The sequence below is a fragment of the Fundulus heteroclitus genome, unplaced genomic scaffold (genome assembly GCF_011125445.2).
Source record: "Fundulus heteroclitus isolate FHET01 unplaced genomic scaffold, MU-UCD_Fhet_4.1 scaffold_105, whole genome shotgun sequence".
In the NCBI taxonomy this organism is placed as follows: domain Eukaryota; kingdom Metazoa; phylum Chordata; class Actinopteri; order Cyprinodontiformes; family Fundulidae; genus Fundulus; species Fundulus heteroclitus.
The window spans coordinates 390,997-403,273 of record NW_023396518.1 but is presented as its reverse complement, the minus strand read 5'-3'; the positions used below and the strand labels follow the sequence as shown (position 1 = coordinate 403,273).

Sequence of the window (12,277 nt, the reverse complement as noted above, 5' to 3'; positions counted from 1 at the left end):
CCCTGAAGACAGAAGTGCAAAAGAACTGTGTGACACACTTAGAAACTTTGGTTTAACTCAGCATGTTAAACAGCCAACACACAAGCAGGGGCATATTTTAGACTTAATCATCACTAAAGGTCTAAACATTTCACAGGTCAATGTAACTGATGTTGCCTTATCCGATCACTTCTCCGTTACCTTTGAATGTATCATTACCAGTGACTCATTTAGCCAAAGGGACATCGTAAGAAAACGCACCTTTAAGGACAATGCCACTGAAAATTTTATTCAAGCTTACTCTGCTACTTCAACCTTGGGCTGCAACTCAGTAGATGAGCTAGTAGATAACTTTCAGTCTAAAGTCTCAGACATCATTGACTGCATTGCTCCAGTTAAAGTGAAGGTTTTTTACGGGAAGAAAAAATCTCCTTGGAGAAATGCTCCATCAGTTAGAAGTGAAAAAAGGGAATGTCGCAAAGCTGAACGCAGGTGGAGAAAAAATAGACTCCAGGTTCACTATGACATCTACAAAGAGAGACTTAACAGATATAACTTACAACTGAAAAATGCAAGAGAATCTTTCTTCTCTGAGATCATTAAGAAAAACATTAATAACGCTCGTGTCTTATTTGCCACAGTCGACAGGTTAACAAATCCTCCTGTGTCCGTGACTTCCGAACTCCACTCCACCAGGGCCTGCAATGAATTTGCTAACTTCTTTACTGAGAAAATCCTAAAAATTAGAGGATCAGTTTGTACATCCACACCAGCTCCAGAACCAAAGCGGTACTCAGCTGGAACTTATCCTGACAAAATGTCCCAATTCAGCCAAATAAACTACAAAAGCTTAGAGCAGATCATTCAGCAGCTAAGTTCCTCTTCATGCTGTCTTGATGTTCTACCCACAGCTTTCTTTAAAAAAGTCTTACCTGTCATAGCGTCTGATTTGACTCAGATAATAAACACGTCCCTCCTGTCAGGTGTTTTCCCCCAGTCCCTAAAAACAGCAATTATCAAACCACTGCTGAAAAAGAATAATTTAGACAAACTTCTACTCCAGAACTACAGGCCCATCTCAAACCTCCCCTTTATCAGTAAGATTATTGAAAAAGCTGTATTTCAACAATTAAACACCTTCTTAACTACGACCAGCCGCTTTGATGTTTTCCAGGCAGGTTTCCGTGCTCACCACAGTACAGAGACCGCCCTTATCAAGGTGTTTAATGACATCCATATAAACACAGACTGTGGAAGAACCACCGTGCTGGTTCTATTGGACCTCAGTGCAGCATTTGATACTGTCGATCACTCCATTCTGTTAGAACGCCTGGAGAACTGGGTCGGCCTCTCTGGTACAGCACTCAACTGGTTTAAATCCTACTTAAAGGACAGGGACTTTTTTGTATCAGTAGGTAACTTTACATCAGAGATGACAAAAATCACATGTGGGGTTCCCCAAGGGTCCATCCTGGGTCCCCTCCTTTTCAATATCTACATGCTCCCTCTAGCCCAGATAATAAAAAATAACAACATCAGCTACCATAACTATGCAGACGACACACAGCTCTACATCACCATGTCACCAGGTGACTATGAACCAATTCAGGCACTGAGTAAATGCCTAGAAGAAATCAATACGTGGATGTGCCAAAATTTTCTCCAATTGAATAAAAACAAAACTGAAGTAATAATATTTGGACCAATAGAGGAGAGATCAAAAGTTAGCACACAGCTTCAGTCGCTTCAGCTAAAAACCACTAATCAGGCCCGAAACCTGGGTGTAGTGATGGACTCAGACCTGAACCTTCAAAAGCATCTAAAGACAATTACAAGGTCGGCTTTCTATCACCTGAAGAACATTTCTAGGATTAAAGGACTGATGTCTCAGAAGGATCTAGAAAAACTAATCCATGCGTTTATTTTTAGTCGAATTGATTACTGCAACGGTGTCTTCACAGGTCTGCCTAAAAAGTGGATCAGACAGCTGCAGCTGATCCAGAACGCTGCTGCCCGCGTCCTCACTAAGACTAAGAAAGTAGAGCACATAACCCCAGTTCTAAAGTCCTTACACTGGCTCCCTGTATCTCAGAGAATAGACTTTAAAATACTTCTGTTAGTCTATAAATCCTTAAATGGCTTAGCTCCTAAATACATCACAGACTTGTTATCAGCGTATAAACCATCCAGACCATTAAGGTCTTCTGGCTCCAGCCTACTCTGCATACCTAGAACCAGAACCAAACATGAAGAAGCAGCATTTAGTTCCTATGCTCCAATTATCTGGAACAAACTTCCAGAAAACTGTAAAAGTGCGGAAAGCCTGAGTTCTTTTAAATCAAGATTAAAAACACATTTGTTTAAAATTGCCTTCAACTGTCCTAGTTAACTGAATCACCACTTTTTTGTTCTATTTTCTATCTATATTTTATTCCTACTTGCTCTTATTCTGTTTTATTTTGCTATATTTTAATCATGTAAAGCACTTTGCATTGTCTTTGTACTGAATTGTGCTATATAAATAAATTTGCCTTGCCTTGCCTTGCCTAGATAACTAGTATTGTGAACTAAATTTACAGCTGGATATGTACCAAATGTAATATACATGTGGATAGTACTATAAATAGAGTTTTACAGATATGTACAATAGTATAATATACAGATGATTGTTATAACAGTTTACATGTACTATGAATATATATAAGTGCAGATGGCTATTACTATTGGCAGAATTGTGTGCATGATATACAGGTAGCTATTACTATAAAATGAGTAAATAAAGTTTGGACAGAAGCTATTTATATGAAAGTGCAGTGGAAGGTAATTGCATATTACAGTTAAAGTACGGTATTGCAAATGCATATGTAAACAATTGGTACTGTGAATAAACAGTCAGCAGTGCAGATCAATATTCAGTCATGGTGAGTAGTGCAAGATGCATGTAAACAGTTGTTACAATGGTAACAGTCAGGAGTGCAGGTGAACATTACAGTTTTGTAAATAACAGAATAACAAAATGGAGGTAGGTGTGAGGAGGGAGAGGAGAGTCTATCAGTGAGGATTAGAGTTCAATAAAGAGACAGCTCTGGGGACAAAGCTGTTCTTTAGTCTGCTGGTTCTGGTCCGGAGGCATCTGAAACGCCTGCCGGAGGGCAGGGGAGAAAACAGTCTGTGGGCTGGGTGGGATGAGTCCTTAAGGATGCTGCGAGCTCGATGTAGGCAGCGTTTCTTCAGCGTTATAGCATGTGACCCTCAAAAAATTAGTGACAAAGACTGCCAACCCCCTAATTGGCTAGGGGGAATTTTTTTTGTTTTGTTTTTTTGGAAATTATGAGAAGAAAGTTGTAAAATGATCAGAATAAGGTTGTAAAATTATGCAAATAAAGTTGTATTTTTATAAGAACTTTTAAAAAAAGTGCAGCCATCCCCCTGCGTTAAAATTAGGAATGCTGAGCATTTTATAAAGTTATACATTCGTATCGGTTACACACTGTTACGTCCACCAGGCTCGTTTGGTGGGATAACATTACAAGGAGACCACACAAGGATTTCCTGGTTAAATTAAAACTGAATTTTATTAAATTATACTAAAGAAATAAAAGGCCAAAGAGAGAATACCTGAAATAAGAAACCATAACTAACCAGAAATAAGCAAATGCAAAACAAACCTAACAAAACCCAACCATAAGACAAGCTACAAACCAAACCAAACCAAATGGGGATCTGAGAAGGGAGAGCAGGAAGAGAGCCTCTCCTCTGCTGCAAGCATAGCAGCTTTAAAGCAGCAGAGCACTAATCAGGGAAATGCATCCCACCTGCAGAAAGCCTGTCTCTCAAACCGACAAGGACATTACGGCCAGGACTGACTGCAGCCGTAACACCTCCCCCCTTAAAACAGAGGATCCTACCTAGGACCTCTGTAACCATTTTCCTTTTTATGTTTGGTCTATCACAATCCGAAATCTAAGAAGGAGCAGCAAAAGAAGTCAGAAGGAGCTGAACTATTGAAACAAAAACTAGATGTGTTGTTGAAAAACCAATTAACCTGATGTAAAAAAAATAAAATACCCATTAAGACAAAACACAAATGACTTAGACGATGGCAACATGTGACCCAAAAAGGGAGCACAACAGTCAAATGGATTATTACACGAAGTTACCACACAATACCCCAAGAGGCAACTAATAATCCAACTGTCGACACCACAACACAAATGGTCACACACACCAAGTGGTTTAAAACCACAAGTTACCACGTCAACAAGTCACCTAAACACACAAGTGACCAACAAAATTTGGAGAGCCACGCCAACAAAAAGGATCAACATCAGCATGGTCCACTGCCACACTCAAAAGTTACTGCTTCAGAAAGCCAGCAACACAATATGTGATCCAACCACAAGTAGCTAACCTCTCCACAACACCAAAGGTCACAATACAAACACCAGAGAGACACTTAAGACGGACATCTCAGAAAACAGGTTTATCACAACATATCTCACAGCTTCAAAAATCAATTTTAAAGTGGTCAGCTACTATACGGATCTGCTCCTTTTGTTTGTTTTTTAAGTAGCTTTACATTTGGGGAAGACAAAAAAACAACAACACAGTATCCATTTTTGAGTAAAATAATCCAACTTACAAAACTAGTCAGAAAATACCAAATACTGTAACCAAACACTGTCAGGAAGTGCATGACTGGTTCAAACCGATGGCAAGTCTCCATTTTCCTGCAGCTAACTGAGTGATCAGAACCCTGCCTAACCTTAGCCTAGTCTTCAGGCCTTCCTCCAAGAGCCAAGGCACTTGAAGCACCAAGATACCGCTGGCAGCAAATCCTTCCAGGTCAAAAACCTCTCAGGCAGCAACCACGGCGGTGCCCTCAGCCCAGAGTCCAGCCCAAAAATAAACTAAAATAATAAACAGTAGTGATGTTACGTTATGTGCCGAGGCTTCGAGGCGTGTGTCGAGTAATGGAGGGGGCGTTTCCGTGAAGCGCGTATCGAGGCTTGCTTCATTTAGGGGAGGAGCCGAAAACGATGACGTCTGAAGCCTCGCTGGCCGGCTGTACCACGTGACTGCTCCGGGAAGTGGTTCAGATGTTGGCGCGGCTTCGACAGCTTTTAGAATCCCCACAGGCTTCATTCAAAATGTGGGTTGTTGTAGGCGAGTTGCGGTCAGTTGAGAGAGTGGATAGAGTTTTGATAGTTTGGATAGCAGAGTTTGGATAGTAGTTATTTAGTTTGCGACAGTTAGTTTGGTGTTTGGAGAGTTTAGGAGAGAGATAGATAGATAGATAGATAGATAGGAGATCAGTGCTCTCAACTATCACGCATTGACCATCACTGACTTCACACGGTCACACGCAAACATGGCATTTTTCACGCATAAAAATCCCAACGCCCATCTGGGCAGCGGACAATAAAAACTCCGCCTTCTGCTGAGATGTTTCAGCTTCTTTCACAGCTTGTGGCCATCAGTAATTCCTGCTGCAGTTCATGTTAACAGAGCAGCAGGAAGAGCGATCAGAGTTATGAATAATTTTAGTCTTAACCAGCGGTTGAAAGTGTGCCGGTAAGGTCCTGTACTACGTACGCAGGAGGGGAGGGGGCGGGGGAAGAGAGCTGCTGCCAGATATTGCCTTAATTCAGAACCAGTGATGGCTGCACTCTGGATCATAAAACAGTTCTGCTCACCAGATGCAGTTTAAAACGCTACGTCTGGTTATAAGTTGTTTTTATTAATTCTGTATTTTTTAACTACATGCACCGTATTTCTGTGCCTCAGCGCTTCGATGCGCTTCTGCCGTGCGCTTTTTTCAGGTGCGCAAAATTACGTTACTTGTAATTTGGGTGCGCGCTTTCATTTTAAAGAACTTGTAACATCAGGAGGCTGATCTCAGACCGGTCAGCTCCTATGATCACTGTATAGGAGCCCTTTACAGTTTTTATTTATGCATTTCCACCCTGTTTATCCCTCGCACGCAGCGCAGGCATCGGGTAAAATCCTCCCACCTCACCACCCAGAGCGCACTGAGGAGAGCAATAGAGATTTGTCTGGTCGACTGAGATGAGAAACCTGTTGCTGTGAAAGGTGATATAGGTTATAAACTGTTACTGTCTAGAATTGCATTGAGCTGAAAAGAGAGGAGACATCAGCAGCTGGATCGTGCGTAAAGACGCAGCGGGAACCTCTGTGTGCTTCAGTGTTGCTGCTGAGGGTAAACTGTGGGACCGTATAGTACTGGGCTAATCATTGGTCACAGTACCCCAATCTGTACATACTTGCACTTATTTATTTATGCACCCCGGCATCATCTGTGCCATGTGAGCGTGTCTTTTCAAAGGTTGGAGAAGTAGTATCAAAAAAGAGAAATCATTTGAAACCAAAAACTGTGGAGAAATTGTTGTTTCTTAATAAAAATGCACGAAATCATCCAAGTTACACAAGCATTAGCCTATTCACTACCCCCTGCCTAGTTCCACAAGCACTTTCATTGTCCTCTGCCTGATTAAGCCCATGCCATTTTACTAGAGTCACAGAAAAACATTATTACACAACATGCCATATCATGTCACTACTATTTTGGGAATAATTACACACAGAGAATACATTCAAACAATATTTTATTGTACACATGTGTTTACAAAATTTATGTAGACAAATGATTTCGTCCTACACCTTCTGTGAAGTCATTCCCAAGAGCCATAATAGACAAAAATGATATGCATCACACGTGTTAAGATACAGCTGGCTGTGATTATACAACTTGCCAGTAGGTGGTGGTGTGTGCACATGAACCGTCAAGAAATGAACCTTTTCTCGAACCAGTTGGCTGAGTGGTTCAATGCCTCATGAGGCTTCATCTCGCCATCACTAATAAACAGGGTTGTCTAAACTGGAGTTGCCAAAACCACCAACACAACACTTACCTAACAAAACAGAGACTTCTCTCTCCCCCCTCTCCAAAAAATGTGCCAAAATCCTCATGGACCTCCAACTACATACAAATGGAACATTAAAAATGTCCAAACTGTAGTAAGGTTCCAAACACCTTAAACTAGCCCAGATATTTATCAGAAACCTGTAAACAGGAAACACACAGTCAGGGCATGTAACTGCAACCTGAAAACAAAAATGAGCCCAATTAAGCCTTATTAGTCCACATAAATTTGGACGAGCCCCCACAAATGTTACGTCCACCAGGCTCGTTTGGTGGGATAACATTACAAGGAGACCACACGAGGATTTTCTGCTTAAATTAAAACTGAATTTTATTAAATTATACTAAAGAAATAAAAGGCCAAAGAGAGAATACCTGAAATAAGAAACCATAACTAACCAGAAATAAGCAAATGCAAAACAAACCTAACAAAACCCAACCATAAGACAAGCTACAAACCAAACCAAACCAAACCAAATGGGGATCTGAGAAGGGAGAGCAGGAAGAGAGCCTCTCCTCTGCTGCAAGCATAGCAGCTTTAAAGCAGCAGAGCACTAATCAGGGAAATGCATCCCACCTGCAGAAAGCCTGTCTCTCAAACCGACAAGGACATTACGGCCAGGACTGACTGCAGCCGTAACACACACATAAGAAAATACAATCTTTTTAGCACATCAGCATCAAATCTTTTTAAGACCTCCAAGAGGTATTTTGTGATGCCCTGGCGGGTCCCAGGGAACCCCTGGTCTAAATGCTTACACCATGCTGTGTGATGGCAGCAGAGTCCTTGTCAGCAGTGTACCTTAATAAATTCAATACTTTAAATCATTTAAAAAATGAAAAGAAGTGTGTATCCTCGGTTTGGCCGCACACCACTTGGCTCCGTCCGCTTGTGAGTGTTTCAGGAGCTTGACATAAAAAAAATGGGATTAAAAACAAAAGTCCTAGAAATATGTAAAGTAGCTTTATGAAATAATTGTCACAAAATAAAATTCCATTATGAAATAAATAAATCTTGAGAGATATATCTTGAAATAAACCCATAAATAAATCTTGAATTAAAAAAATATATCCATAAATGAAAAAATACAAATACTGAAATAAATAAATATATCCATAAATGAATAAATAAAAATACTGAATTAAATAAATCAAACATTTAATAACCTTGAGACAAATACATAATGGGCAAAATAAGCATTTCTTAAATATACATTTTTGTCATGGGGACAGTTATATATTTGATGGAATATTTGTTAATATCATTATGTATTTGTTTAATTTTAAATGAAACCGCTCTTCATAGCATTAAATTGAAAAAAAATTTGACATGCTTAGATGTTTAACAAACCTGCTCAAAAACACTAAACCAAAGGAGAGGATCCTCTTAACTCTATCACTGCCCATGGTTGTATATGTTTGTAAATAAAGTTCCAAAAAAAAAAAAACAAAAGTTGGCATTGGTTTGCAGAAGTACAACATTGTTCTACTAATCTGCGTTTGAATACTCGGGCTTTCTCAAAGACCAGGATGTCTGCCCCAGAAAAACTGAATTTTGGAATTTAAACTGAACATGTATGGTGAGAATTGTAACTAAAAGTAGCTATTCGAGAGCTAAATATTAACTTGGATCAAATACAGTTGCAAAGCAAATAAATTCAGTTTCAAAATATAAAAAATCTGTTTCAATTTAGTGACAATCATTTCCAAACTAATAAATTGGATTTCAAATTACACTAATTCAGATTAAATTTTTAAAAGCATTTATTCAACTAGAGCAATTCAGATTCAATCTGAGCTCTGCAAATTTGAAGGGAACTAATTCAAATTCAGTTTCTGATGGCACAAGTTTCTACCCATAAAACTTTATACATATTGTAATAAACAATACTGTGTATTTTTCAGTGATTTTATCAAGGCGTTGGTTGGTTGGACCTGCAATACTTTATCGGTTGGTTTTGGTGTTATTTTTATATGTCTCTCCGCAGGTGTAGAAGCAGACTCTGAGTTTATCATGTTCTCTCCTTTTCCTCTATACTATTTTGTCATCTTTTCTCCCTTTTAGCATTTTGTCAAATCTTTTTCTCTTCCTTTCTTTCTCTTCTACCTTGCCGTTAATGTGTCCATTGAACATTAAATAGTACCAGAATAAAATCTAATCAAGCTTTTTGCATGTATAAATCAAGCGGAGCACTGTAGCGAAATTAGTAATGCTCCACTTGTGAAAATAAATCTATTGGGCTCTATTTGGCATTAAGACAGCAAATCTCTTAAAAAAAAAACAAACAGAGGAAATGCCTACGTGGTGTTTTGACAGGACATTAATTATTTGTAAACTACACCATAACATCTCTTTATTTCTACTACATCAGCATTTCAAAATTTTTCAACATATATTTTTCAAAGTGACACAAAATATTTTTTTTTTTTTGTCGTTTAGGCATACCTATGTCTGGACATTTATAGACGAAATCTAAAATTCAGAATGTGTCATTTGTAGTAGAAGTGTCTTATTCACAAGATTGTGGCTAAAGTTTAAATATTCAAAATTAGATTGAACACAGAGATTTAAGAAAGTACAAATCATTGGAATTTCAAAATAAACATGGCTGCTTTACTTACATTTTATTAAATTTTTAATTCACATTTATACATGTAAATCTCATTGAGTCACAAAGTCTCTTTTTCAATAGTGACTTGTTTTATTAATAATAACAGGAATAACAGCCTGAAGATGAAGACTCTCAAAAGCAGATACAAAAGAGGATGGGGGAAAAAAATAACATTTTAAAGAATATCCATTTTCTCCAAAATAGACATAAGTTTTAATACATACATTTAAGCATGTGAGAAATAGATCTGTTGTGAATAAATGAAAAGAATAAAATAATAAAGAAAATAAATAAAAAAAAAAAAAATAAACTAAGGGTATATTTGCTTTACAGCTCCAAGTTAAATAAAACCTGAAAAACATTAGGTTTAACATAAATTCTATATATACAGACACCATCTATATAGTTAATCAGAGCATTTGTCCTAAAATTCAATTGGAATTTGACCTGCTGCTAATATTCCACTGCAATGTGCTTTCCTCTGTAATGTTTTTTTTCTTATATTCTGTTCATGTGCATAACTATGATTTGTCTTGTACTTTGTTGTTACCTTGCCTTAAAAATGTAAAGTCCCTCGCTATAAATGATTGTAATAGGATACAACATAAACACACACACACACACACACACACACACACACACACACACACACACACACACACACACTCAGCTAACTTATCTACAGTAATTTTAAAATCTCATATAAAAAACTCCAAAACAAAATGTTGCAAATTGAGAGCACAATTAAGTCTTTAAGAAATATATGCTTAATGAAGTGGTATTACTTCAAAGAAGCAAGGAAAATCATTAAGACATGAGTGATTCTTATTTTGTTTTTTGCAGATTTTCTTTTCTTTTCTTATTATAATAAGCATCTATGACTGGATTGTAACTATCAATATATATATATATATATATATATATATATATATATATATATATATATATATATATATATATATATATATATATATATTTTAATATCTGAACTGTGGTTCTGTGTCATGACATTTGGCTTCCTTTGAAAAAAATATGTTGAACTGTTTGAGAAGTTTTTCAGAAAGTAACAGATTTGAAATTTAAATGAAATAATGACCCTTTCTTAGAAAAAAAATCTGTGTATGTTCTGTTTAAGGATGTTTCTGAAAATGTACATTCTGGCATTCAGTAAAATGTTCTGTAAGAATTCAACTGAACAAACATGGAGCTGTGTGTTTATATGTTTTTAATAACTTATTTAATACTGCTGTTATTTTTGTCTTAGGTGTTATTTTTTGTTTCTTTGGCACTGATAAATTGTGAAAGATTTCAACCTCTTATAGCTGAAATCAATGATGATCACTAAGGACAGGAAGGAGGCTCTATCCACGCTGACTGGCTCCTTTTATTTGGCTTTCCTTCTGTCGGTAGTGAAAGAGGCTTTTAGTGTCAAGATCCGCTGCATAACCAATAGCTTCAGCAAACAACTTCACCACCTATGAAAGAGAAGAGGAGAATTTTCCTGAAAACCATGAGACACAGCCAGTTGAATTACATAATTTCACTGCTCTGGTGACATCATTTTAACTGACCTGGTAATTTGTAATGAGGGGAACACCATGGTCGATAGCCATTCTGCGTATCACGAAGTTATCCTTCAGATGGCGCGTGTTGTTATTGGGCAAGTTGACAACCATGTCAATATGGCCCTCACTGATCAACCTGTAGATGCATACAAAAACGAGAAATAAAAAAGAATTTGAAACAGTCAGTGTAAAACACTAATTTGCTAAACTTTGAGAGAGTTTGTGAGTGTGCAGGGAATAGTAGGTTAATTAGTTCATACTCAATGGATAGGAGTGTTTGCGATGCAAATAGACTGGTGGAGTAAGATGCATGGATCAGTTTTGATGCAAGTTGGCAAAATAGGATACATTCTAGAGACAATTTACAGTGAAGTTAGTGAATGAACTAAAAGACTCTTCTCTTGCCATTCTTGAACTGGAGAAGTATTATTTTGTCAGTGGAGGCCCCTACTATTTGGGAAGAGATGTGCTGTGAGCAGTATTGTCTCTGTATGTGGGACCAGTGGGGCCTGGCCCCACCAGATGTCGCTGCGGAGCTCTATGTTCACAATAATCAGTGGGGCAGAATAATTCTTTATAGAGTAATATTGTAAAAAAGACAGATTGCCTTACCAATACAGGGCAGTTAAACTTTTTTACAGTAGCAGGCTACACACTATCAGGTAGGAGGGTGCACTTATGCCGGTGCCCAAGCCCCGAAGGGGAGAATTTTGCAAAATAGAGTCTCCCTGATGTATTTTGGAAGCTTTCAAGACAGGTGATTATTTAAAGAATAGAGTCAGAGTGCATGTTTTAAATTGAATAAAAAGCAAAAAAAAGTGAATGATCAATTCTTCAAAAACAACCTTTGTTTTTTTTGTATTCTTAAAACATTTTTTCACATGTTATCATCATGTTTTAACAAGGTTTTGAACAAATTTGCATAAAATTAGTTGAGTTTGAATTACTAGCACCATATAAAACAGATCAAATTAGGTGAATATATGACAATTTACTAACTTCCGAGCGCACAGTGAAACAACACGCGCGCGCTCAAAACCGGTCTCACGTCCGCTCAGTTCCTTCTCTGCTCGCGCGCTCAACCTGCTCATTCCATGCTCAACACCAGCTGTGCTGTGCGCTCGCTTGTCCGTTTCTCCGCGAGCTTTGCGCGAGAAGAGTTTTTCAGAGTTGAGCTC

The 12,277-nt window shown here is 37.9% G+C and overlaps 1 protein-coding gene across 1 annotated transcript in view; it reads right to left on the bottom strand.

Annotated features, from left to right (window-relative positions):
* Positions 1 to 10,799: 10,799 nt before the first annotated feature.
* cps1 (carbamoyl-phosphate synthase 1, mitochondrial) overlaps positions 10,800 to 12,277 on the bottom strand; it is a 101,245-nt gene continuing 99,767 nt past the window's right edge. Inside the window, exons 37-38 of the mRNA XM_036128627.1 lie at positions 11,106 to 11,235; positions 10,800 to 11,009 (exon numbers count right to left, since the gene is read on the bottom strand). Coding sequence (XP_035984520.1) covers positions 10,896 to 11,009; positions 11,106 to 11,235 — 244 coding nt within the window. The 3' untranslated portion in view covers positions 10,800 to 10,895. The remainder of the gene's footprint in view (positions 11,010 to 11,105; positions 11,236 to 12,277) is intronic.